Raw genomic sequence first — 24,702 nt, 5'->3', positions numbered from 1 at the left:
TCCATTGGCTGCTAATTCCATGGCAACCAGGAGTGGCAGTTCCCTGGGCAAATGGGATACAAGGTTCCATGACGATGAAAGAGTGGGAAGAGCCAAGCTGGAGGAGTCCCATCTTCCCCATCACTGGGCTTGCCCACCACCCCCTGCCCTCACCTCAGGGTCAGGAGGGGTGGAGCTGCTCAATACAGTAAAGCAAGAGAGCCTGGCGTGGTCCAGTCCGAACTCGGTGGTCCACCAGTCCAGTCTCAGTCCAAGCTGGTCCCGTCCCCTTAAGCTCTGGCTCCCCCAGGTCCGAGGTTCCCCCGGTTCAAGTAACACTTCAGTACAGATGAATGTTCAAGTATAGTGCGGGGAGGCGGGTAGAGGGCTGGGGTACCCCTCACCACTCCCCAGGGCGCGCTGAACAGCGGGCAGGCCCGCGGGCCCCACTCCTCAAGATAGCTGCCATTGTCAGTGACTTTCAAGGAGTCAGGGTTGGGGAGAAGGAACTGAAATCCGGGGAGGGAGGAAGGAGAGGGGTGACCCCGAGGGGCTACTACCACCCTCCCTGCCTGCACCTGCTCTTGCCCCCCGCCCCTCACTCAGTCCTGTTGCTTTCCCCTGGTTCCCCGAGTCCCCTCATCTCCGACACCTGGATCCCCAATTGCTCCTCTGGTTTCCCTTTTTGGCCCCCCCACCCTACCCCCCCCAACTCCAAGTATCTGGTCTTTGTTCCCTGAACCCCTGATGGTCTGCTCTCTGCCCACCCCCCACCCCCCAGCCCATCCTCCACCTCCCCCAGCCCCCTGCTCCCAGCATCCTGTGTGCAGATACTCTCCCCATTCATCCCCCCCTCAAACTGCACCTCAACCCCCCTCCCACCAGCCCTTTGGCTCAGCGCCCCCCAGTACCTCTGACCCGCTTCCCCCAGGGGATGGTCGATGAAGCAGGTGGAAGGGGGAGGGGATGGGAAGAAGAGACCCCCAGAGATATCAGTGCAGGGGGTAGAGAGTGGGGGAGGCTGGCTCGAGTCCCTGGGCAGGAACCCCAAGTCGTAAAACTCAGGAGTCCCAAGTCATGAGGTGGGTGACCTGGCCTCCTGGCAGGGGTGAAATGAAGGCCTGAGGTCCAGGCTCCTGATGAGTCCTGGGGGAGGGTGGGGGGCACCCAACTAGCTGTCCTTGAGAAGCAGCTTCTCTTCTGGGCAGCGGAAGGGGCCAGGGGGCCCGGCGGCTGCCAGCCGGGCACAAGCTTCCGGGGAGAGCTGGCGGCAGGAGCGCAGGTCGAGACGGCGGAGGCGCGGGCAGCGGCGGAACAGCGGGAGGCAGTGGTCCGTGAGGCGGTGACAACCTGGGGGTGGGGCGACGGCAGCTGAGACCAGAATGTGAGCAGGGGGTCCACCCGGACCACAGGGCCCAGGAGGCTGGAAGGATGGAGAGATAAGGGACGGCGCTTACCGGCGAGATTGAGGTGTACCAGGGTCTCTCGGAGCGGGGAGGTGGGGGCCGTGAGGAGGTGGACACTGGGATCCCCAACGTGGGCGCAGTGGCTCAGGTCCAGGGCGCTCAGCTGGGGTGCGTGGCGCAGCAGGAGCCGCAAGGAGGCGTCCGTCAGCTCCAGGCCGGCCAGGCGCAGCTCTGCTACCCCCTGCAGCCGGCCTCGGCTCTCCGTTTGCCCTGCGGCAGGCAGAGAAGAGGTCACCACTGTGGGCCGCTCCCATTCCTGCACCGGCTATGTCTCCACCCTCCTCCCTCACCACCCCCTGACCTGCTCCCACTCTAAGGGAACCTCAGCTTGCATTTTCTGTGTGGCTCATGGCTTGCCCTTCTCCCCCAAACCCACACAAGCCGCCATCATTTCATCTGTCTCCTCACACTGCCTCCTCAGGGAGGCCTTCCACGATTATGCCATTCGGAACCATAACATTCCACGTACTCCAACTCCTTCCCTGCACCTTCTCCTCTTTTTCTCACTGACATATTTTTTCCTCTCCCACTAGAACAGCAGTCCCCAACCTTTTTTGCACCAGGGACTGGTTTCATGGAAGACAATTTTTCCACGGACAGGGCTGGGGGGTGGGGGGGGGGGGACGGTCCAGGTGGTCATGGGAGTGACCGGGAGCCATGGGGAGTGATACTGGGGGTTGGGGACCCTTGCACCAGAATGCCACTTCCAGGAAGGCAGGAGTTTTTGTCTGTCTTGTTCTTGATCTGTGCATAGGACCTGGGACATAGATGCTTGTCAATATATAGTCACTCATCCAACAAATGACATTCCCAACAGGACGGCCTCCTGTCCCACTTCCTCACTCATCAAAAGACAGAGATTCTCACAAGGGAAAAAGGGGGGCGGGGTGACAACTGGGAGAGGGGGCTTGACGCAGACACAGTACTGATACTGTGTATCAAACACGTAAGCAATGGGAACCCACTGTACTGCTCATGGAATCTCCTGCTGCCTAAACAGGAAGGAAATCCCCCAAAGAGGGGATGTATGTTTGTATACATATCGCTGACTCACTCTGTTGTGCAGCAGAAACTAACAACATTGGAGAGCAACTATACTCCGATAAAAATTAATTTAAAAAAAGAGCAGTTCTCAAATATGTGAGACCACATCCCTCTTCTGCTGAAAACTCTCCAAGGGCACCTCAGAGAAGTCTAATCTACTTGGGAGAACATTCGCGTTCCTACAAGGTCTCACCCCTGTCTCAGCTCCAAATTCCTCTCCCTCCTTCAGAAACACTTGAGTCAGACTCCACAGGGGACCCTGCCCAACGCCACCTGTGTTCAGTCCCCTGCCTGGCCAGGGTCCCTGGCTTTCCCATCTGAGCTCAGAGGCCTCCCCTTCCTCCAGCTCTGGGGTAGAAGAGGTCCTACCCTTCATCTCTGCCCCTAAAGCTTTCCTTTATATTGTATCTACCATGATCCTGCATTTCCATTTTTTTATCTATGCTTAACCACACACTGTAGGCCAGATAGCGGCTAAGTGGCAGCCTGCCCCTAGCCCAGTGGCTCTCCAATTAGAGAGAGAGAGAGAAAGAAAAAACGAGAGGGAGACAGACAGAGACTAACTTCTGTATCTCCCTGGGCTGCTGGGTAAAACCAATTGCTGGCCCCGCCCCCAGGTAGTCTAACAAGTTCTCCTGGGACTTCCCTGGAGGCCCAGGTTAAGACTCTGTGCTTCTACTGCATGGGGCATAGGTTCAATCTCTGGTTGGGAAACTAAGATCCTGCATGCCACATGGCATGGTCAAAAAAAAAAATCCAGACAAAGGAAAAACCAAGTTTTCCAGCAACGCTGAGCTGCTGGTCCCAAGACCACACTTTAAGAACCACAGCCTCAGGAGACAAGTTTTCTGAGCATCATTCCTGTTTATAGATGAGAACACTCAGGCTTACATCCCCAAGCCAGCTACGCAAGATCACATGATTATGGATGAACAGAGCCAAGACACCAGGCCTTGTGACTTGGGAGTCCTAACTCTTAACCACAATGCTATCAGCTTTCCAGGCCCTGGCCTCACCCTGAGATAAATAAACTAGATCATACACCACCAAGTCAGGGAACTAGCCTGCAGGAGTGTTTTATGGATCCGCAAAGTGTTCACATTTTTCTTAATGACTGATGCTACGTAAGAGGTGTGTGTGAATCGCTCACTCCTGTCCGACCCCATGGGTTGTAACCTACCAGGTTGCTCTGTCCATGGACTTCTCCAGGCAAGAATACTGGAGTGGGTAGCCATTCCCTTCTCCAGGGGATCCTCCTGACTGAGGGATCAAACTCGGGTCTCCCACATTGTGGGCAGATTCTTTACCATCTGAGCCACCAGGAATGCTACATAGAAGGCCATTTTTATAAAGAAACTTTGATATGGAGCTTTTCCCTGATAAATTGTAAGATCGAGCATCACTGGGCTACCCCATTCACCCCATGATGATGCTGAAGCTGGGTGGCAAGGTGTAGTCCCTAACATCCTGCACTAAGCTCACCACTTCTGTAACCTGCCAGGCCACCTCTGGGCACCTACGTGGCGAGCTCTGAATTCTCTCCTTTTCACTTTGAGGAGCTGACAGCCTGGAGCGGAGATATACCTGCTGATGCCCTCACCCTCAGGCCACAACTAAAGGCCAACAGAGGGAAGCGGATGAGAGAGGTCTCGTGTGGCTGGGGCAAGGCAAGTGGGCTCAAGGAGGATTTCACTGAGGTGGGCCTTCAGGGATTTATTTGAATAAGAAGGAATGGGGGAGGGAAGCGTAGTCAGGCAGAGAACAGCAGGGGCAAAAGCAAGGAAGTGGGAAAACTTGCAGTGTTGATCCAGGGATGCCATACGAGGACAGGAAGCCAAGGGGATAGAGGTGGGCGTAGAGGACTTCCATGGTGCTCCAGCAGTTAAGAATCCGCCTGCCGATACAGGGGACATGGATTCGATCCCTGGTGCAGAAAGATCCCACATGCAAGGAGCAACTGAGCCTGTGAGCCACTACTGAGCCCAAGCACCAAAACTACTGAAGCCCGTGTGCCCTAGAGCCCCTGCTCTACAACAAGATAAGCCACTGCAATGAGAAGCCTGTGCATTGCAACAAAAAGTAGCTCCCGCTTGCTGCAACTAGAGAAAGCCAGAGTGAAGCAACAAAGACCTAGTGTAGCCAAGGGGGGGGGGAATGTTGGGAGAGTCTCAAGGAGCATATTAGGCTTGGGGGGGGCCTGGACGGCTCACCTTTGGGAGCTCCTGATAAAGGGGCTTAGACTGAAGTCAATTCAAGCAGGAGGAGATGGAGTTGGTCTGCCAGGCAACCGGCACGTTCTCACCTCATGGAACGCACTGCTCTCAATGCTCAGTCCAGCTCCAGGAAGAGAGGGCCACCGGTGGGTGCTCAGATTTGGCCTGGCCTGTGTGACTTGCAGCTTTCACTCAAGCCCTCTGGGGCCTCACCCAGAAATCCTAGTTCCTTCTCTACTCCCCTTCCAAGACTGCTGTGAGGGGGATGGGGTGGCAAGAAGGGAGCCATGAGAGAGAGAGCTCCCAAAGCAAGGTGCTGGGGTGAGTTGACAGTCCTTGACCTCATGGAACTTAAGAACCTTGTAGAAGGAGACAGATTTTAACCAAATCAGTATGCTAGGAGGGGACTGCTCTCTGAAAGAAGGACTCTCATCTCAATGGAGGAGATCTTGGAGGGCTTCTAGGAGGAAGTAACATTGATGCTGAGGCCTAAAAAGTGGTTGGGTATTAGGTGAAGGAGGATAGAGCATTCTAGGCAAAGAGGAGCAGGCAAAGGCCCTGGGGCTGGAGGAAACTTGGCAAGGAGGCTGAGGTGGCTGAAATGTGAGGATAGCATAGGTCAGTGGGAGCCAGACCAGTGGCCTTTTCGACCGTGGTAAAATACTGATCTGCATCCAAAGAGCACCAGGGAACAACAAGAACGAGTGGAGAGCATGGGGTGATGTGGACAGACCTGATCTTCTGGGTGGTTCCCTGGTTTCATTATGGAGAACAGACTGGTGGGGACCAGAGAAAATGCTGAGTATCCCAGCTCCTTGCTAGAACTAGACGAAGAGCCCCAGGCCTCAGCACTCCCACCTCACACCTCAATAGGACCCCCAAAGTGACCAGGTTGGTGCTTACCAGACCAGTCCCAGTTCCCAGCATCCCCTCTTTGCCAATATGGTTCTCAGGCCTCACAAAACTGCTTATTCCTTCACACTCCCTGGGAAAACCCTGTCTCTTTCAGGACTCAATTCAAATAGCACCTCCTTAAGGAGGGCTTTTCTCATTGCCCTCCTTCCCCACCCCCGCCACCCTCTCACCGACCACAGCCATTACCACGTCATGCCCTTCTCTTTCTGCATGACTGGGGTTCTACCAGTGTGGGGAATGGGGCTCACTCAGTGAGGTCTCCAGGGCTCTACCCAGGTCCGGGCCCAGAGGCTACGTGCCATGAAGCTGACTTTACCTGGTGGCAGGGGCCAGGGCCAGAGCAGGGTGAAGAGGTGGCTGGGGTCTGACTCAGGAAATGAAACCACCACCTCCACACAACCGTGCAAGTCAGCTGGTTCCCTTGTTTCTGCTCTGCTCCCTCAGAAAAGTCCTCATCGTTTCACTTCAGGGCAAGAAGATCTAGGGGCCAATTCTACTGCTCAATCATATCTTTGCTGGGCCAACACATGAATTTTAAAAAGAATCTGAATTACGCGCCATCATTTAAAAACCAGGATATTTCGCAGAAGATCCTTTGTCTGGCTCCTCTTGACAAATGGAACTGACCAGCCACCCCAGGCCTGCGTTCTTCCACAGCAGTCCTGCTGCTCCCCTGGGAGAAGTCTCCCCTAATAGTGCCCACCACACCCAGAGATTTTGCTCACAATCCTCTGGCTTCTCCTAGAATTCTGTGTCATCCTCCTGTCCCACACTGTGTTTCATCCCCTAATTATCTTCCCCTCTGGAAGTCAGGGGCTACATCTTCCTCATCCCATCCCCTCAGCTCTGATCACAGGGCCCAGCACACAGTAGGAAAGTGAACGAATGAACATGGGCCAAGCAGGGTCTGTCTCCTCAACCTCACAAGCTCTATCCGTCCTCCAAATCCTTTTAACACCCAGCAGGAATCGGAAGAGACCGTGGAGGCCTCATCCCCCAGCCTGTCCAAACCCTCCTACAAAGGAGCCGAGAGGCCACACCTGGCTTGGTGTCTGGCGGAGGCAGCAGCAGCTCGCGGAGCTGGGAGTCTTTAACATCCTCAATCCAGCGGAGGTCCAGGAGCCGCAGGGCCGGCAGTGGGGCTGAGCCCAGGGCAGAAACAGAGAGCCAGGAGCAGCCAGAGAGCACCAGCTCCTGCAGGCCTGGGGGAGCGGGGAGGTCCCCGGAAACAGGTGCTAGGAGGGGTCCGTCCCAGGTCTGTTCCGTTCCCTCACCCCGCCCCACCTCACCACCCGGCACTACCTTGCAGTCGGTTCAGAAGCCACATGAGCTGCTTCTTGGAGACACCTGTCCAGCTGAGGTCCAGGGCTCGAGGCTGGCGGCGAACCACACCACTAAGCATGGGCGGGGTCAGTGACTTCCTCCGGCTCAGGTCCATTCGAGGCCACAGACGCTTGTCGTAGCACCTGTTGGCCACAAGGGGGAGACAGAGACCTCAGTCCTCAGCTCACAGTCTCAGGGAACCTATGTCCCCACCCTGGTTCACCCCAGCTCTCTCCTGGTCCATACCAAACAGCAAGGGTGGGCAGGAAGCCCCAGGTCCCAGGCCAAGAACACTGCGTTTGGGGTTCAACTCCATCACTAATTGGATGTGAGATCTTAGGCAAGCCCATTCCTCTCCCAGGGCCTCAGATCTTGTTTATAACACAAAAGATGATAGTCAACAGGTGGGCCTTGCCCACGAGGTGGTTTTAAGATCAAACGGGATTATAGTTAGTGGACCTTACAGGGACTTTCCTGGTGGTTCAGTGGTTAAGAATCTGCCTTCCAATGCAGAGGACATGGGTTTGATCCTTGCTTAGGTCACTAAGATCCCACATGATGCCGTGGGACACCTAAGCCCATGTACTGCCACTAGAGAGCCAGCACGGGGCACCTGGATAAGCTGCGTGCTTCAACTACTGAGGCTGTGTGCTCTAGAGCCCGAGCATCACAACTAAAGAAGGCCTCGCCCTGCAGTGAAGATCTAGCCCAACCAAAAAAAAATCTATAATCAGTGGGCCTAAAGCTTTCAAAGCATTGTGCCAAAGACACACGCACTCTACACACTGTATTTGATGGAGACCCCAAGAGATCCAGCAGCAGCCCCCATCCTCTGCCTTGGGCCTCTCACCAGTTATGGTGGCTGTGGGTACTTCTCAGCCTCTACTAATTCCTGCCCGTGATCTGAGTCTGCTCATCCTGAGGACCAGCTGCCCAGGGCTTGACTTACTAGTCTGTGACTACTGTGAGCCTCCAGCCAGAATGGAGACTTCGCCAGGGCAGCCCTGGCTTCTTCCTCTCAGCACCCCTGGTGTAGGGGTGCCCAGCACCGGCCAGGTGTAGGTGACCTGCTGTACATCTGTTGCATGAATGGATGATCCCAAGCCGAGCGTGGACCACCCAAAGCTCCCACGGAGCACCCCTACCACACACTTCATTTATGGCTTCCCAGTGATTCGGTCAGTCAGTGTTTATGGAAGGCCTAGTAGGTCCCAGTCGTTGAAACTACAAAGATGAATGAGGCCTGCATCAAGTGAAACAGGTTGGTCCCCAGCAACTCTGACAGTCTTGATGAGACCAACATGCAGGGAACTGGAGAAGGGCTTCCCAAACTGATGTTACCAGGGAACGCTTCCCCATCTCTGCCGAAGTCATCTACTAACACACTGTAGTACTGGGTTGGCCAAAAAGTTCATTCAGGTTTCCCTCCACATAAGCTGTTATGGAAAATCGAACAATTTTTTTTTGGCCAACCCAATACACTAAAGTTCCTTGAGATGTGGTTTGAAAAGTTTCTTTCAGTACAGTAGTTCAAAGTCATGTCAAAAAAGTTCCCACTGGGTAAGATGAACTGTATCAGAAGCAGCAGGGGTGGGGAGGGGAACCAGGAAGCTGTCTCTTATCTCTCTCCCAGTCCCGCTTCTGGAGGCTTTCCTTTCAGGAAGCCCTGGGCTGGGGCAGAGATGCCCAAACTCCAGTCATTCACTATCCACTTATCTGCAGAACGTAAATTTATCTTTAAATCAATTCTTAAAACCAGCATTTGCACTGAAAACTAGTATAGTTTCACATACATATGTTACACTTAAGACATAAACACCACAAAAACAGACTAGGATTATTAAATTCTAGCTAGGTGTTGCTACGGCTTTTGGTTGCCATCTAAAGACTATTTTTGTTAAACAGAGAGATAAGTATTAGAAAAGTTGTCAAGTGTTTAAGAATCTGCTGGCCAATGCAGGAGATGTATGAGACGCAGCTTCGATCCCTGGGTCAGAAAGACGCCCTGGAGGAGGAAATGGCAACCCACTCCAGGATTCTTGCCAGGAAAATTCCATAAACAGTGGGGTCTGGTGGACTACAGTCCATAGGGTTCCAAAGAGTTGGACACAACTGAGCATGCAAGCATCCGAAAGATATAATAGCACCCAATGGAGGAACTTTCTTTTCAAAACTATTAATAATAGAAAGATCAAGCCAAATTTTTGTGCCACTTGCAACTCTCAGGCAAACTTGGGAACCCTTGGGTGACATATTAGGGAAAGCTGGAAACACATACACCAAGGCTTTGATCCAAAAAACTCCACCCTCTGTCCCACCTCCCACCTCCTACCATTTCCCTTCCTCTTCTAGCATTCTAGCCTCTCTCTCCTGGTTCCACCCACTCAAACAATAAACACTTGCAAATCTCTCTGATTCTAAACAGGAAAAGAAAAGAAAAAAAAAAACTACCCACCTTCAATCCAGCTTCTGCCCCTAGGTTCTGTCCCTTATCTCCTTCCACTCCGTGAAATCCCGTTCCATCCAAAATTTCTCTCTGCTCACTCTGACCCAGTCATGAGTTCCAACTCAACTGTCACCACCAACTTGAAGCCCTCCTGGATCTTACGTGGCTAGTAGGGAACCCTTGTCCCCCAAGGGCACACACAGGCCACCAGCTGTATCTGTATACTGCACTCCACAAGAGTCAGGCCAAACCACCTGCTTACCAACAGACACCTGCTATCTGGTGCCAACCCATTTTGGCACGTGTTTGTCTTTGATGGAACTGCCAACCAACCAGGATCCCTCAGGGCCCAGCTCCAGTGCTTCCTCTTCCAGGAAGTCTCTCCTGATTTTTCTTGGCTGCAGCTAATTTGTCCCTTTGCCCTTGGACGACCAGAACACTGGGTTTAAAATCTCAGAGTGGCAGGCAACAGTCACTGAGGGCCCCCTACTGATACTAAGTGTTGAGACACTGAACAGTAAGGAAACGGGGGAGGCAGCCGAGTCTTACAGTAACTGGGGCAACAAGGGACATGATAAGAGCCGGTGAGAAACTGGGACGGGGAGGTTCCCAGGGAGGCAGTGCCAGATCTGAGACTTGAAGGCAGGCAACAGTTGGGGCTTCCCTAGCAGTCCAGTGGTTAGGACTCTGCGCTTCCACTGCAGGGGGCACAGGTTTGATACCTGCTCAGGGAACTAAGATCCTGCATGATGCACAGCAGTAGTTAATTCTAGCGAGGGGAGGAGGAAGAAGATTTGAGTTCAGATAAGGAAGAACCAGCGTCCTGGCCAAGTACACAGGAAAAAAAAAAAAAAATGGGAGAGCTCTGAGAACCTTAGGCAGTAGGAACAAAAGGCGATTCATCATCTCACCTTGACAATGAGGATGACGAAGACGATGACTCCAGCATGAATGCCTCATGTTCACCCATGAAAACCCATGTTCACCAAGGGTTTACTGCATTCTACGCCTTACACATTTAACCTCACAACAGCCCTAGGAGGTGAATACTATAATCGCCATCTCCTTTTTAGAGGTCAGGAAAATGAGGTCCAGGGAGGTAAGGAGACTGATTTCAAGGTCCCACTTTGATTACATGGTCTGGATCGAGAGCTCCAACATGGAGAAGAGGCAGGGGCGAGGCTACGGAGGACGGCCAGCCCAGGGTAGGGGTGTCTTGGCCAGGAAGGTTGGAATGCCAGGCTGGATGAACATGGGCACAGAGTTCCGAGGTGCGGAGTGTGAGCGGTGGGGACTGAAGCCCCACCTCTGCCGCCTCTGTGCTCGGAGTGACCTTAAGCAAGTCACTTGCTCTCTCTGGGCCTCCATTTGCTAAACCATAAAATGGCGTAAAAGCAGTACTGACTTCACAGGTTTGCTGCAAAAATGAAGGGAGAGTAAATTAACTCTAGTTTCATTTTTTTTTAAACAGTGATTTAAAATAATTAAATGAAAAATGTTTTTAAAAGAAGGGGGGGGACGATGCAGAGGAAGTGTTTAGTGCAGTCACTGTTCTTGTCCAAATGTCCAACAGGACCATGGAAGCTTGTTGCGAGGGTGACAGGGGGCCATAGACAGGTTCTTCCTAGACTAGGGTATGCACGCTCAGTCACTAAGTCGTGTCTGACTCTTTGTGACCCTATGAACCAGGTTCTTCTGTCCATGGAATTTTCCAAGGAAGAATACTGGAGCAGGCTGCCATTTCCTTCTCCTGGGGATCTTCCTGATCTAGGGAATCGAACCCACATCTCCTGCACTGGTAGGCACATTCTTTACCACTGAGTCACCTGGGAAGCCCTCTTTCTAGACTAGAGAATGACACTTAGTAATAGGTTGGAAGAAGTCCAAGGCCAAGGCATCCATCACCCAGGGGAGGTCAAGCCTGATGGCCAAATGCCCTACCCCACTCCCTTTTCCCTTGACTCCAGACACCCCTGACCAACTCACCCCACCTCCAAAGTTGAGTCCAAAACCTCCCTCTTGCAGAGGCCCTCTGGAGCCACAGAGCTAGACCAGCCCAAACTGCTACCCGTAAGGACTTCACAGCTTCCCAGGCTCCAACCCAAGCCACTTCTTCCTTATCAGCTCTCTGGGTTCCTTGCTGGCATTGAGGTCCTTCCATCCATCCCTCAGTGTTTAGTCCCAAATCCAGCTGACTTGACCAGGCAGTGTAGTCCCTTCCTTGCTCATTTCCAGTGAAGTCTCCACCCTCTTCCCTGGGACTCTGCAACTCCCCCAGGCTTCGCCTCCCCCCACCACCCCACCTCCCTCCCCTGACCTGGGCAGATCACTGTGCCTCCCATTTTCAAGAGAAGATGGCAGCCATCCGACGGGAAAGCCTGCAACTTCCTGCTCTCCCACCTACAAATTTCTATCCAGTTCCACCTTCGCTGCCTCTTTTTCACACTCCATCCTGACTTCCTCACTTTCATGCATTCGACAAGTGTTTTTTCAGTACCTCCTGTAAGCCGGGTATCCTAGAAACTAGGGACATGGCAGAGAACAAACAGATCAAGTCTAACCTCAATTCTAGGCGACCTGGTTCCAGTGCCCTCACCCCCACACAGCACAGCAGAAGATAGCCAGGCCTACTTGGAGCAAAATCCAACTGACACTTCTGGTCCTTGATCTCCCATGACCTCTCGCCAACACCCAACCCTGTTCTCTCCTCAATCTCTCCTTCAGGACACACTCTGCTCGCAATCCCCTCCAAGTCTCTTGCAGTCCTTTCTCTAACTCACAAGTGCTGACATTCTGATTTCTGCCCTCTTCCTTGAAGTTGCTATCTATAGGTTAAAAACTCCCGAACTTGGATCTTTCTTTTTAGCAACAGACCTATACCTCCAGGTGCTCTCCTGTTAGTTCCTGATGGGCCCAAAGGCCTTTCAGACCAAACCTGGCAAATGTGAGCACTTGACTTGACCCGGGAACCTGCCCCGGCTAAGTATTCCCAAGCTTGGGCCATGATCTTGCTGCCCATCCAGGCTCATGGACCAGAAACCCAGTTGCCTGTCACCCTACTGCCACCAAATCCAAGTCATCCTGCTTCTTAAGTTCTCAACTCCAGTCCCTCCTCTTCATCCCCCCAGGCCCTGCCTCTGTGCCCAGGTTGACAGAGCCTTTGGACTAGTCCCACTGTGCCCCCCTCAGGCCCTTGTTCAGCCCTACCGTCATTCTGCTCATCCAAAACCACCATTTTGTTGAGCATTTAGCACCCTTTAGCGATTGTGCTAAATATTTTCCAAGAATCACCTCATTTCATCCCTACTAGGTATTGATATGAACCCAGACTACAGATAAGAAAACTGAGGCCCTGATAGGTATAGCAATCCACCTGTGGCCACTCATCCAAGAAGTACAGGAGTCACAGGTAACGAAACCCATGGGGACTAGACGCCTAGGCCCAAGCAGAAAACCACCATCCAGTCCAGCTTCTCTGCTTCATCCACCTGCAGTCATGAGTCTCCCCTTGTGACAGAAATTGGGTCTTCATCAGTTCTGGGTCCCATGCACCAAGCACAGGGCTGGCCCTGACCAAGAGGCCTTGGCAAACCTCTAGAGGTGGAGGAGGTGATCCCAGCAACTGCTGTAACTACTTGTTTCTACTATGTTGCAGGTTGACTGAAAACCCTTCCAAGGGCACAGATCTGAGTTCCCAGAATGTTAAAAGTCTGTGCTTTCAGTAAACATTTGTAGCTGAACCAGTGATAATGTTTGCTGTTAAGGCACTAAGAAGTTTCTATTTCCTAGGTACTGACCTCAATTCTTTATTCTATCAGCTCACAAAAACACTCATGAAGTAAATGCCTTGGTTCCTGTTTTAACAGATGAAGAAACATGCACAAACTGATGTGCAGAGAAGGAAATAGGCTGATAGCATACAGCTCAGCAAAGATTCTACTATGGAGGACTTTTCCTGGGGGTCCAGGTTCAAACCCTGGTCAGAGAACTAGATCCCACATGCCCCAGCTAAGAGCTCACAGCTAAAATCTGGTGAAGCCAAACAAACAAACAAATAAAACAAGAATGTAAAAAAAAAAAAAGATTCAACTATGGGTAATTTATCTCCAGAGCCTGCCTTCCCCTCCTCGTAGCTCTGTAGCCTCCACAGACCAGCAAGGGTGAACAAGTACACCAGAATCCTAAGGAAAAGGACTGGGGTTTAAGGTCAGCCACTGACTGCACTGACTTCTCACGACCCCCCTCACAGGGCTGCTGTTAGTATGAGGAACGTATCAACTAATGTGTGCACATCCCAACAGGATGCCCGGGCCACAGGAAGGGCCTGGGGGAAAAACCTGGATTTATTCACTTAAAAAAATGTGTTTTGAGCACCTACATTACCCTTTGGGCTTCCCTGGTAGCTCAGACAGGAAAGAATCTGCCTGCAATCCAAGACACAGGGGTTCAGTCCCTGGGTTGGGAAGATCCCCTGGAGAAGGAAATGGCAACCCACTCCAATTTTCTTGCCTGGAGAATTCTACGGACAGGAGCCTGGCGGCCTATAGTCCATGGGGTTGGCAAAGAGCCGGACACGACTGAGCGACTAACACACATTACCTTTTGTCCTGTGCTGAGAACATGAAGATAAAAGAGATATGGTATTTGCCCCAAATACTCACATGGGAACATGAAAACGAATGAAGGCTGTCAGCATGCAGAAAGCCTCTATGTGCTCTTTTGGGGTGTGGGGGGAGTGTTGGAGGAGAGCTGGGGGTGGGGCTTGTCAGGGACGGGACCGAAGAGTAAGACCAGGGGTTGGAGAGGCTGACCCTCATTCCTATAGAAACAAGACTCAGGAGGCAGTGGGGAGATGGGAGGAGGGTAAGTGGAAGGTGCTGGTGGTGGCTCCAGGCCACAAAGAAGTTCCAAGCATAATGAGGAGGCCCAAACATGCCTGCCACTTGGGGAGCAGGGGCCGCTCAGCAAAAGGCTTTCTGCTTTTTAAGTTGTGCCACATGGCTTGCAGAATCTTCGTTTCCCCACCAGGGATTGAACTCATGCCCTCGGCAGTGGGAAGGGAGGAAGCCCCGTAAAGGGCTTCCTTAGGTGTGCATGCATGTGTGCTAAGTCACTTCAGTCGTGTCCCACTCTCTGCGACCCCACGGACTGCAGCCCACCAGGCTCCTCCGTCCATGGCATTCTCTAGGCAAGAATATTGGAGTGGGTTGCCACACCCTCCTCCAGGGGATCTTCCCCATCCAGGGATGGAATCTGAGTCTCCTGCACTGGCAGGCAGATTCTTTACTGCTGAGCCACCTGGGAAGCCCCTTCTTATGTGTTAGTGGGATCAATAAGACTGTCCTCAGAAGAGAGAGGTGAAAAGCAAGTGAGAGGATGCGGGTACAGCAGTCAGCACTATACTTGGCACATATCAAACACTCATAAGTAATAATTTTAAGGAGAAAGGTTCTTGAGTCAGAAGGACCAGGTTCAAATTCCTGGTTCTACTGTTTCCTCTCCACGTGACCTTGACCTCAGCTTCCTCTGAAAATGAGGATAACAATACCCACCTCATAGAGTTGTTGTGAGGGTTCAGTGAGCAAATAAATCAAAAGCAGCCTGGGCACACTCAATACAGAAGTACCAACGACAGTATGTACATCCTATAGAAGCATCATCAGTACAAGCACCCAGCCCAGAGAGGCTCAGGGACCTGCTGCAGGTCACCCAGCGAGTGAGGAGCGTGTGGGCAATGGAACCAAGGCCTGTCCAGGCCACTCACCAGCGGCTCCAAGTCCGGCATACTCGCATGCAAATGCATAGCTCTCGGGGCCCGAGGTGCTGGAAGACACGCAGCCAGGCGGCGCGGGGCAGGGGGTGGTCGGATCCAGCAGCCAAAGGCAGCGTGTCAGGCTCGGGGCTTCGAGGCGGGGGCCGCACCACGTGCCGCTCCAGCTGTGGGGGCCGGGGCGGGGGTGCGGGGCCCAGGGGCCAGCTGAGGAGGGGCCCTCCGCCACCAGGGCGCACAGCTCGCCGCCCCCCGCGGTTCTCCTTCTCGCCCGAGCTGCCCCGGGCTGGCCGTCGCCCATTCCGGGCCTCGCCAGGAGCCTCATCCTCACTCAGCGATGTGCCTGACGAGTCGGAGTCTGAGTCGGAGTCCGAGGAGGATGAGGATGTGTCGGGCACCCGCTCCAGCAGCTGGCACATCCGCTTGAAGCGCTCGAGCTTCTCCCGCTGGGGTGACGGGGAAGGCACCGCCGGGCCCTCAGCAGAGGCCAAAGGCGGCTTTGGTTTCTGCAGGGAGAGATGGAGGCTGTTCTAGGGCCTGGCACCTGCCTTCCCATCCCCCGACCCCCGAGGAGTCACCGGCAGAATGAATAGCCAGAGGGACAGTCCTGAGTTCCTGCCCTGTGGAGCCTCAGTCAAGTCATGCCCCTCTCTGAACTTCTCACTTTCCTTATCTGTCACAGGAAGGTGCTGATGCAAAGAATTCAAAGACTTATGTGTCTCGAAAGCTTATGAGTTTCCAAAAGCAGTGAGGTGTGGAGAACAGTTACAGATCTAGTTTTGCATATTGACCTGGCTATCAATTCTCTCCGTGACCTTGGGAAGCCCCTTTCTCATCATCTACAACACTGAAAACTGGACCAAACAACTTCGAGTGTCTCTGCAATGAGACGAGAGTAACAACGATCATCCGGCCCTGGGCGGAGCCTCCCACCCTCGCTGACTCATGACATCCTCACAGGGCTGGGATGCAGTGGCTACTTGGCCCACTCTTTCCAGATATGAGGAAATGTAGGCTCCGAGAGATTATGGAACTTGCCCAAGGTGACAAACTGACAAATGGCAGAGGAAGAATTTGAACGCAGTCAAGCAGACCCTGGCATTTGATGTGCAAAGTGCAAAGTGACAGCTGAATGCTAGTTTTCCTGTGTGACCTTGGACAAGTCTTCAAACCTCTCTGGGCCTTACTTCCCTCAAATCTAGTCCCTTTGCAGTTTACAAAACTCAGTTATGTCATTAAACAGCTTTGTGGCATAGACCGGGTAAGGAAAGTGGTATCATGTCTATTTCACTGAGGAAACTGAAGCACAGAGCAGCTGATAAGCTGCCAAGACCAATCAGCAAGTCAATGGTTGAACAGGGATTTGAACTCAGTTCTTTCCCCTTAAAGGTTTGGAAAGATGAGGCAAATGGGTCAAACGATACCCCAAGGGTTCTTGGCAAGTCTAGGGCTCTTGTGGCCTGGCCCCAACCCACTCTTCCCCTCTACTCTTCCCAGGGGCCCAATTGCCTGCCCATCATGGCCAAGAAGGGGTGGGTAGGACAAGGTAGGCAGGAAAGGACAGATTTCTTTCTCTAGGATAGAGGGTGGGGCAAAGGAAAGTGGGAAGGGGAGGGAGGAGGTCCCCGGCACACCTCCCAGTTCTCGGGAGGGAGCCCAGGGTGGCAGGACGAGAAAGCCTGGCTTGGATTCAGAACCCTGGGGGGCAGAAGGCCGGGGCCGCCTGGGTCCGATCCTCGGAGGAGGCAGGCGTCTCCACCCACCTTCTTCAGGTGCCTCTCTCGGCCTCCTTTCACCTACCAGGGCAAGAAGGAGACAGGGGGCAAGGGAGAAATGCCATTAGCCCCTGGTTGGCCACAAAACTAAGATCTATGCTCGCCTCTTAAAACTACAAATCCCAGAAGCCCCCACCTCAGAGAGAACTCTGAGCATGCTCATCTGGTAACCAGTGTCTTGGCTCACTGAGCATGCTCTCATCTCCGCTTTCTTCCCCCTCAGGCCCTTTCCAGCCCCTCCTTCCTCCTCTGCAGTCGCTAATTTGAGCATGCTCTCTCCCTCCTCCCTAAAGCACCCAAAGCTTCCCTATCCAGCGCCAGTAGCTTCTCACCTGTACCTCTCCTCCACACTGAACATGCGCCATCCTCCCACCTGAAATTCCGAACTACATCTCACAACAACCCCTGGGGGAACCCATGAAGCTGAATGTCCCAGGTTCCCCCCAAAAGCAACAGACTACAGCTCCCAAAATCCCTCAGGCTGGATCGAGTGAGCATGCTCCCTGGCTCACCTTTTTCCTTTGGGTAGGGGGCTCATTCCCTGCCTCCCTCTCCTTTCTTTTGGGGGGCCCAGGCACGTCCTCTGGGGGGGGCCCAGCAGGTAAGGGACCTTTGCGCCTGGGTGGAGGTGGTGGAAGTGGCGGCTCCTCCGTCAGCTTCCATCCACTCCCCAGGCTGGCGCCCTCCTCGCCGTTGTCAGCCCTGCGGCGGCCTGGTCCCTCACCTGAATCCTGGGGAGATGGAAGCTGAGGGTGAGGTTCTGCACCAACCCCCGACCTCCTGCCTACCCAGAGCCTGGCACCCACCCAAGCCCCAACCTCTACCTTGCTAGTCCGGCCTTCCTGGGTGCAGCGAGGGCACTCCCAGCAGTTGGGGATCTCTGCATTGATGACACCCTCAGCCTTCCCCATCTGTAGACAGAGGCAGGGAGTGGATGTCAGGTGTCAAAAAACTCAAGAGGCATCCTACCCCAGCTCCGTACTCCCTGACATTCCGAGCCCCACCCCGGCCTCCAGGGTCGCCAGGACCATCACCTTCAGGCAGCCAGGGTGGACGATCTCATTGCAGATTGTACACTCCATGAGGCTCAAACCAAATTTCTCTTCCTCTCCCTCCACTGTGTCCTCCTTCCCAGCCTCCCCACACAAGAGGCATACAGCTGTGTGTGGGAGCACGGGCTGTTGGGGGAAAGGGGGGTGTCAGGGACCCCAAAAGCAAGCCACAGGAGTAAGACTGTTCTTTCTGGGGACCCCGGCCAGCTGCGAGATGAGGCTTAGAACCCAGGGGGGCAAGCTGGGTCAAATCCTGAATTTGTTCCTTTTTGGCAGTAGGACCTTGAACTGATTTAACCCCCTTATGTCTTTCTCCATCTGTCAAATGGGGCTAGGAAGTTTTTCCTTGCAGGACTGTCATAAAAATGAGATAATGCAGAAAAGGTAGTAGATACACAGTTGTCACTGTTGATGGCTGCATCTGAATCCAGGGCCTGGGTAACCTGATGTGGTAGCTGGCTTTGGGAAAGGAGGGAAGACTATATGATAAGGTGACAGCAAACTCAGAGAGAGCTGGAGGGAACATGGAGACAGCTTGGGGTGAGTCTGAGTTTGCTCAGTGAGCCGTATGGGGGTTGCCCTGGACCCCACAATGAACCCGGTTTTGGCAAGACCCCTGGGAACACTGAGGGCAGCTGGCTGATCTTAGGGAAGGGAGAGCAGCTCTCAGACAATATGACTTTAGGAAAAAAATCAGGGGTAATACTGAGTCATATCAAGAGAGTTGTGAGGCAGGCTCAGGGAGGCAGCAGGTGGGGAAGAAGAAAAGTGAGGCAAGGGTCAGGGGACAAAGGAAAACAGGAGGGGCTGTGGGGCAAGGAGACCAGGAAGGGTGACGGCAGGGAGAAAGGGAGGTGGGGTCACGGGGAGCACAGGATGCCGCCGGTCCTACGGCTACTGGGAAAGGACCACTCTCGGAGTCCTGGGGAGCTCTCAGGATGAGGAAGGCGGGCACAGCCCCATGGTTCTTGGATACCCACTGTGTGCCGCGCCTGGCAGCAGGTACATTCTTACCCATGCTGTCTGACCTTTACAATTCAGCAAAGGAAACATTAACGGAGGAGGTACCTTGAGGGTCATAGTGATTTGCTCAAGGTCAAAGAGTGGGTAAGACTAGCTTCAAATCCGAGACCACCCTCACAGGTGAAACAGAGGCCAAAGAAGGCAAAGACCCATTCCTGGCTCTGGGGAGGGGGTCCAAGGGGGCCCGAGCTTTCTGTGGGTCTCTGCCTCTTAAAGTTGGGGAAAGCCTGAAGGTAGGGAGTGGGAGGGATTCTTCTGTGGACCCTAACATTGGCCCCAGCTTGAAGCTGAGGACAGAAATGGGCCTGGCGGATATGTGAACCAGCCAGTGAATGAATGAGCGAACCTATGGCAACTTTCCATGATCCCCAGTGGAGTCACCCCCAGCCCCCCAGATAGGTGCTGAGGTCAGCTGGGGAAGGGTGACCCCCTGCAAGGGGGCAGCACTCACGGCGGTGCACTGCCGCAGCAGGCACGACTGCTTCATGCGCCCGGGCCCCCCGAACTTCTTCATGTCTCGGCAGAAGTGGCAGTCCCCGCACTCAGTTCGCACACAGGCCCGGCAGCGGCGGCAGCGGGTTCGGCGTCGGCGCGCTCCGGCCCCCGGCCCCCGGCTGCTCGACGACATTGGGGGCGTCAGCAACGCCGAGGGCTGTGGGTGGAGGGTGGCAAGGTCAGGGGGGCCCACAGGGACCCTGGGCGGCAAGACTCCTGGTAGCTTTGCCCCCACTCCTAGGCAGGCAGAGCTTGGCTTCCTACCCAGGGAGACAAGGAACAAGGAGGTGCCCCTCCTGCAAAAGGTCAGAGGAACTCCCCTCCCTCTAGGCAAGGCCACCCTCTTCCTGAAGCAGCTCACTTGGCTCCTCCGGGAGCCCTGAGAACTAGCTTCCTGACCTCACTCCTACTCTTTCATACTCCCGCGCCTGATCCAGGGAGGACGAAGGGACACCGAGAGGGACAAGGGCCTCTCCACCGACATCCCCGCAGCGAAGCTCCTGGGAAAACCAGGGGCTCCTTGTCTGTGGAGTCACCTGAGACAGGTCCCAACTCTTCCCCTGTTCTCCAAATGTGCTCCATCCCAGGCTCTCCCCAAGCTGAAACACTCCAAATTTACCTCCCAGATCCCCACAGACTCCTGATCACCAAATCCAGACCTCTCTCTTTTCTCTCAGAAGCTACTAACCCCCAACTCCTCTTCCCCTAAAGCCTAGATTTCCTCCTCAGATTCAATGGGAACCTGCTCACAAATCTAACCCCTAAAGATCCACCGGGCTGCCCAACTTCCCAGCGCTCACAGACCTTCTTTGAGACGCTGCTTCAGAACGCCTCCGTGGCCCCAAATGTCAACTCTGTTCCACACAGATCGCCCTCTGCTCCAACACAGCCTCCTTATGGGTCTCCAGGTAAACCTGGGCAATCTCCCAGATTCCCCGGGATTCTAGAATCCAGCCTGACATCTCCATAAAACTCAAGATGGGCTCATGTGCACCGCCCCCTGCCTCCCAGCTTCCCAAGCTGCTTTCCATCCCTAATTGTCTGGAATCCCTTGGGCTCCTCTTCCCAGGGAAACCAGATCCTCCAAGATCCCACACAGATTCAGCAGGCCTGGAGGGTCTCTTCATATCCAGAGTCTTACCCCAGCTTCCCCCTTTCCAGACCCATCCATGGGGGGAGAGGAGCCCTCCAGCGCTCCAGGGGAGGGGCCTTGGAGGGCTGCAACCGCAGGCGGGGATGGGGGTCTGCAAGGCGAAGCAGGGTCGAGGAAGGAAGGCCAGTTCCCCAGGGTTGAGAGATAACAGGAAAGAGGGCTGGAGATGAGGAGTTTGGCGCAAAGAGAGGGTGAGGCTGGGGGCGGGCAAGGTAGAGAGAGGCCGGGCTGAGGATGAATGGACTAGGAGCTGCCCAGGTCTGGGGGTGAGGAGGAGCCGCATGAACCCACCTCACACGTGTCCCGGGAGCCATCTCTCCCTTCTCGGCAGCTCCCGGCGGGTCGGCGGCCATCGGCGGCGGGGGGGCCGGGCGGCGCGGGGCGCGGAACGCTCAGAACGCCGGGGTCCACGGCCCCCCGAGGGCGCTCGGCCCCTCCCTCCGGCGGAGGCCGGGACGGCGGCGAGTGCAGATGGGGGGCGCCGGGGGCGAGGCCCTCCCACGGGCTGCGGCGCGGCCCTTCCAGGGGGAGGTCCTGCTCTGGGGGGCTCAGTCCCTCAGTCCCCCCAGGCCAACGGGGGCTCCTCGGGCGCAGGGTGCACAGCTTCTGCCCGGGCCCCACTCAGTGCGGGGGTCCGAGTCCCAGCTCCCCTCCCCCCACCCCGCCCCGCCTCTCCCCAGCGCCCCCGGCCCTTTAACTGGCCCCTTCCCGATTTCCACTGGCCAGGGGTCCAGGGCCAGGCCTAGGACCCCCTACCGTTTCCGGGGTTCAAGCCCCGCCCACCGCCGGTTCCCGGGGAGGGGGGGGTCCCTGTAACCTGCCCCCCTCCCCTGGGCCCGCCCCTGGTCTGCGGCCCCCTGCGCTACTGCTATGGGGCGAGCAGAGGGGGGTGAAGGACGCTGCTGGGCCCCGCCCCCCCAGCCTGCGCGCGCCCCCGCCCTCTCCCCCTCCCCCCTGCGCGCGACCCTTGGGAGATAGAGATTTAAATAAAATTTGAATAAATCCCCTTCTTCAAGCTGGAGAGTGGATGGAAAGGATGGAAGGGGACAGGAAAAGGGGGATGGGGCAATAGGCGTGCCTCAGCCACCCTGGTCCCCCGGCCCCGCGCTGCTTCGGCTCGGGGCCCTGGCCGCCTCTCTCATCCCTCCTGAGCTCCTTCCTCCTTCCTCCTCTCTTCCCCCTCCCCTCCCCTCCCCTCCCTCCTCCTTCCCTCCTCCTCCTCCTCTTTACTCCCTCCTTCTCCCAGAGGAACCCCGCCCCCTGCCCCTCCTTCCCCCACCACCTCCACTTTTCAGGACTAACATGCGCAGGGCACGACGGAAGTAGTAGTCCGACGGCCACTGGGGCTACCGTGGGATCAATTGGATGCTGTGGTCAGCGGGAACTACAAACAACATGGCGGAGGACGTGTAAAACTCGGAGTGGAGGATGCCGGGAGTTATAGTCCGGTTGCCCCAAGGCTCCGGCTTGCAGAGTACAGAGGAATGGGAACGATGACTACAAACAAGATGGCCTCCTACCCCGGTCCGACCTCCTTCCCAGGCACTCACACGCCCTCCTGTCCACAACCCTCCGCGTCTGTGATACCTGACGGGAGTCGCAGTCCGTTTGCTGCCTTCCCGCTGCCATTTCTACTCTTCAGGAACAATGGAAAGGTGAAAAGGAACGAGGACTACAAGCAAGATGGCGGAAGAGGGGCGGACACCTGACTAGTAGTCCATCTTATGAGGTGCGATGGGAATAGTAGTTTCCTAGCCTTCTAGAGCTCCTTAAGAATGGCAGGGCCCAGAGGATAAGGAGACTACCATAAAAATGGCAGGCGGTGGCCTCACTCTACCACCTTGGAACCTCGCCCTCCTGTAATATCGAAATTCCCCTCCTCTTGGCGCAAAGCTTAACGGGAGTTGCAGTCTTCCCGGTTCCCTTCTATTATCTTCGTGCAGACAATGGACGGGAAAAGGGGCGGGATCTACCAGCAAAGATGGCCGCTGGAGGAAAGGAGAGACGGTAACTGGGATATGTAGTTCATTCGCTAAGGCTACTCCCTGTGGAAACAGGAGAAAGGACTACAATAAAGATGGCGGCCTAGCAATCCTCTGCGCCAGTGCCTGCTGGGGGACGTAGTCACTTCCTTGGCTCAACAGAGAAAGGACGTGGGCTGGTGAAATGTGCATCACTGCCCACAGTCCAAATTGAGAGCGGGCGAAACGAGAGTCTCTCCTTCTCTCCTCGCCACCCCTTCTGACGACCTGCCGGGAAATGTAGTCTCATACCTTCACTCGCTGGTGGAGGGGAAGTATTTCTCTCGCCAGTGTGGATCAATGCGGGTGGGGGAGAAAAGACTTCCGAGAGATCCAGGAATATATAATATCCGCCTCCCCGTGTGGCGGGGTTGTCATCTTTCAGGGGAAGGCTCTTAAAGGAAAGGAACAGTAATCAGTATGGTTGCGACAGGGGAGGCGTGGTTGTTGCCGACAGTGCTGTCACGCTGTTGTCCCTTGGAAAGCTTCGGCTCCTCACACCTGATGCTTGTTCCCCCAAACCTCAGAGAATCGGTAGCTTCCAAGTCGGGAGAGCTCCAGGGAAAAGGCTCTGGAGTCATACAAATCCTCACCCCTCCTTGGGAAGTCAGCAAACCTCGATTTTTCTCATCTGAAAAATGGGGATAATGATACCTACCTCGAAGCAGAGTGTTATGACAATGTTCACCAAAATGCCCACCTTCAGAGCCTGACACAGGGCACGTGTTGGTAGTTCCTCTGTTGGGGCTCTTCCAGCCCAGCTGTTTTTGGATCCCAGGTGTCCGTCATGCCGGAAGGAGTTAGCTCCTGGAAGAAGGAAACTGTGCCAGGTAGTCTACCCCATCTTGAGCTGCACCCCCTCCTCACCCGCCCATCTGGGTCCTTCAGTGTCCACTACCGATTACTCCTCCTAGGGGGCGCCCATTCTCCGTTTGACTGAGGTCCGACAACCTGATCAGTTTCCTCAACCTGAAGTTATGGGCGCTGCAAATTGCCCAACCAGTCTTGGAGGCACCCCCGCCCCCTCGCCGCGCCCCCCTCCCCGTACCCGCTAGACACCTCAGCTGCCAGGCAAACCGGTCTGCTTCCTCCCACTGTACTTTCTGACCTGCCTTCTTAGTCTTCCTCCTCTGCCTGCAAAACGATTCACTTTTGAGCCCTATGGTCAGAGGGCCCTGCGGAAGATTTGGTGAGTGTGGTTTTTCTGGCAGGGAATTGAACGCAGGCTGGCTGGTGTGATGTGAAGTCCTAAATTTGCAGGGACTGGCTACAGGCTGAACTGAGAGGCTGCTTCTAGCTCACAGTGTGTTTAGGAAATCCTTGACTCCCGGAAGATTATTTGCTCTTCGGCCTCACTGCTTTAGTTTGGGCTTGCATGATTGCCCAGGGATTTTTCTGGAGCCAGTCCCTCTACTGATTAGCTTCTTCCCTTCCACTCTTCTCACCGCTGCACCCAGTTAACTGTTCATCTTTCAGGTTTGTGTCCCAAAGAAGCCTTCATGTGTCTAACTCCCAGATGAGATTCATTTGACTCTTCCCCTGGATATAAGCTGTACGAAGAGTCCTCTCTTATGTACTTTCAGCATCTCATTTGATCTTCATGAGAATCCTGTTGACGATCTCATTTTATAGATGAGGAAACTGGGAATGACTGAGTGATAAATATAGGATTCAGAGCTTCTCTGGGGGTGTGTCTAGTGGTAAAGAATTCGCCAGCTAATGCAAGAGACCTAGGTTTGAACCCTGGTCTGGGAAGATCCCCCATAATGCGGAGAAACAAAGCCTGAGCACCTATCTGTGCTCCAAAAGAAGCTATCCCAACGAGAAGTCTGCACACCCCAACAAAGAGTAGCCCGCACCACAACTGGGGAAAGCCTGAATGCAGCAATAACGACAAAGCACAGCCAAAAATAAATACATAAATAAATGAATAAAGTTTACAAAGGAATATAAAGTCATAAAGAAAAATCATTAGTATCATAAAATAATTTTTTCTAAAAAAGCTAGTTTTCCCAAGGCCTCAGAAC

General features: G+C 54.4%; 1 protein-coding gene across 4 annotated transcripts; it reads right to left on the bottom strand.

Moving 5' to 3' along the window:
- Positions 1–805: 805 nt before the first annotated feature.
- Positions 806–21,273, bottom strand: FBXL19 (F-box and leucine rich repeat protein 19). 4 transcript variants are annotated; one of them, XM_065924681.1, is made up of 11 exons: positions 20,946–21,273; positions 19,458–19,658; positions 17,966–18,109; positions 17,756–17,842; positions 17,444–17,662; positions 16,791–16,952; positions 15,151–15,662; positions 6,920–7,083; positions 6,658–6,852; positions 1,437–1,655; positions 806–1,329 (listed from the first exon to the last, which is right to left on the bottom strand). In XM_065924681.1, exons 2-11 carry the CDS (start codon positions 19,632–19,634, stop codon positions 1,151–1,153), a joined length of 2,058 nt encoding a protein of 685 aa, XP_065780753.1. In that variant the 5' UTR covers positions 19,635–19,658; positions 20,946–21,273; the 3' UTR covers positions 806–1,150. The 4 variants fall into 4 exon arrangements, with proteins under 4 accessions (XP_065780753.1, XP_065780752.1, XP_065780754.1 ...); XM_065924680.1 differs by having other exon boundaries at positions 16,920–16,952; positions 20,946–21,080; XM_065924682.1 differs by having other exon boundaries at positions 807–1,329; positions 6,658–6,819.
- Between the last annotated feature and the right edge of the window lie 3,429 nt (positions 21,274–24,702).

The sequence above is a fragment of the Muntiacus reevesi genome, chromosome 2, assembly GCF_963930625.1.
Source record: "Muntiacus reevesi chromosome 2, mMunRee1.1, whole genome shotgun sequence".
Lineage (NCBI taxonomy): Eukaryota > Metazoa > Chordata > Mammalia > Artiodactyla > Cervidae > Muntiacus > Muntiacus reevesi.
Note: the sequence above shows the minus strand (reverse complement) of the source record. Positions and strands in the feature narration are given on the sequence as shown.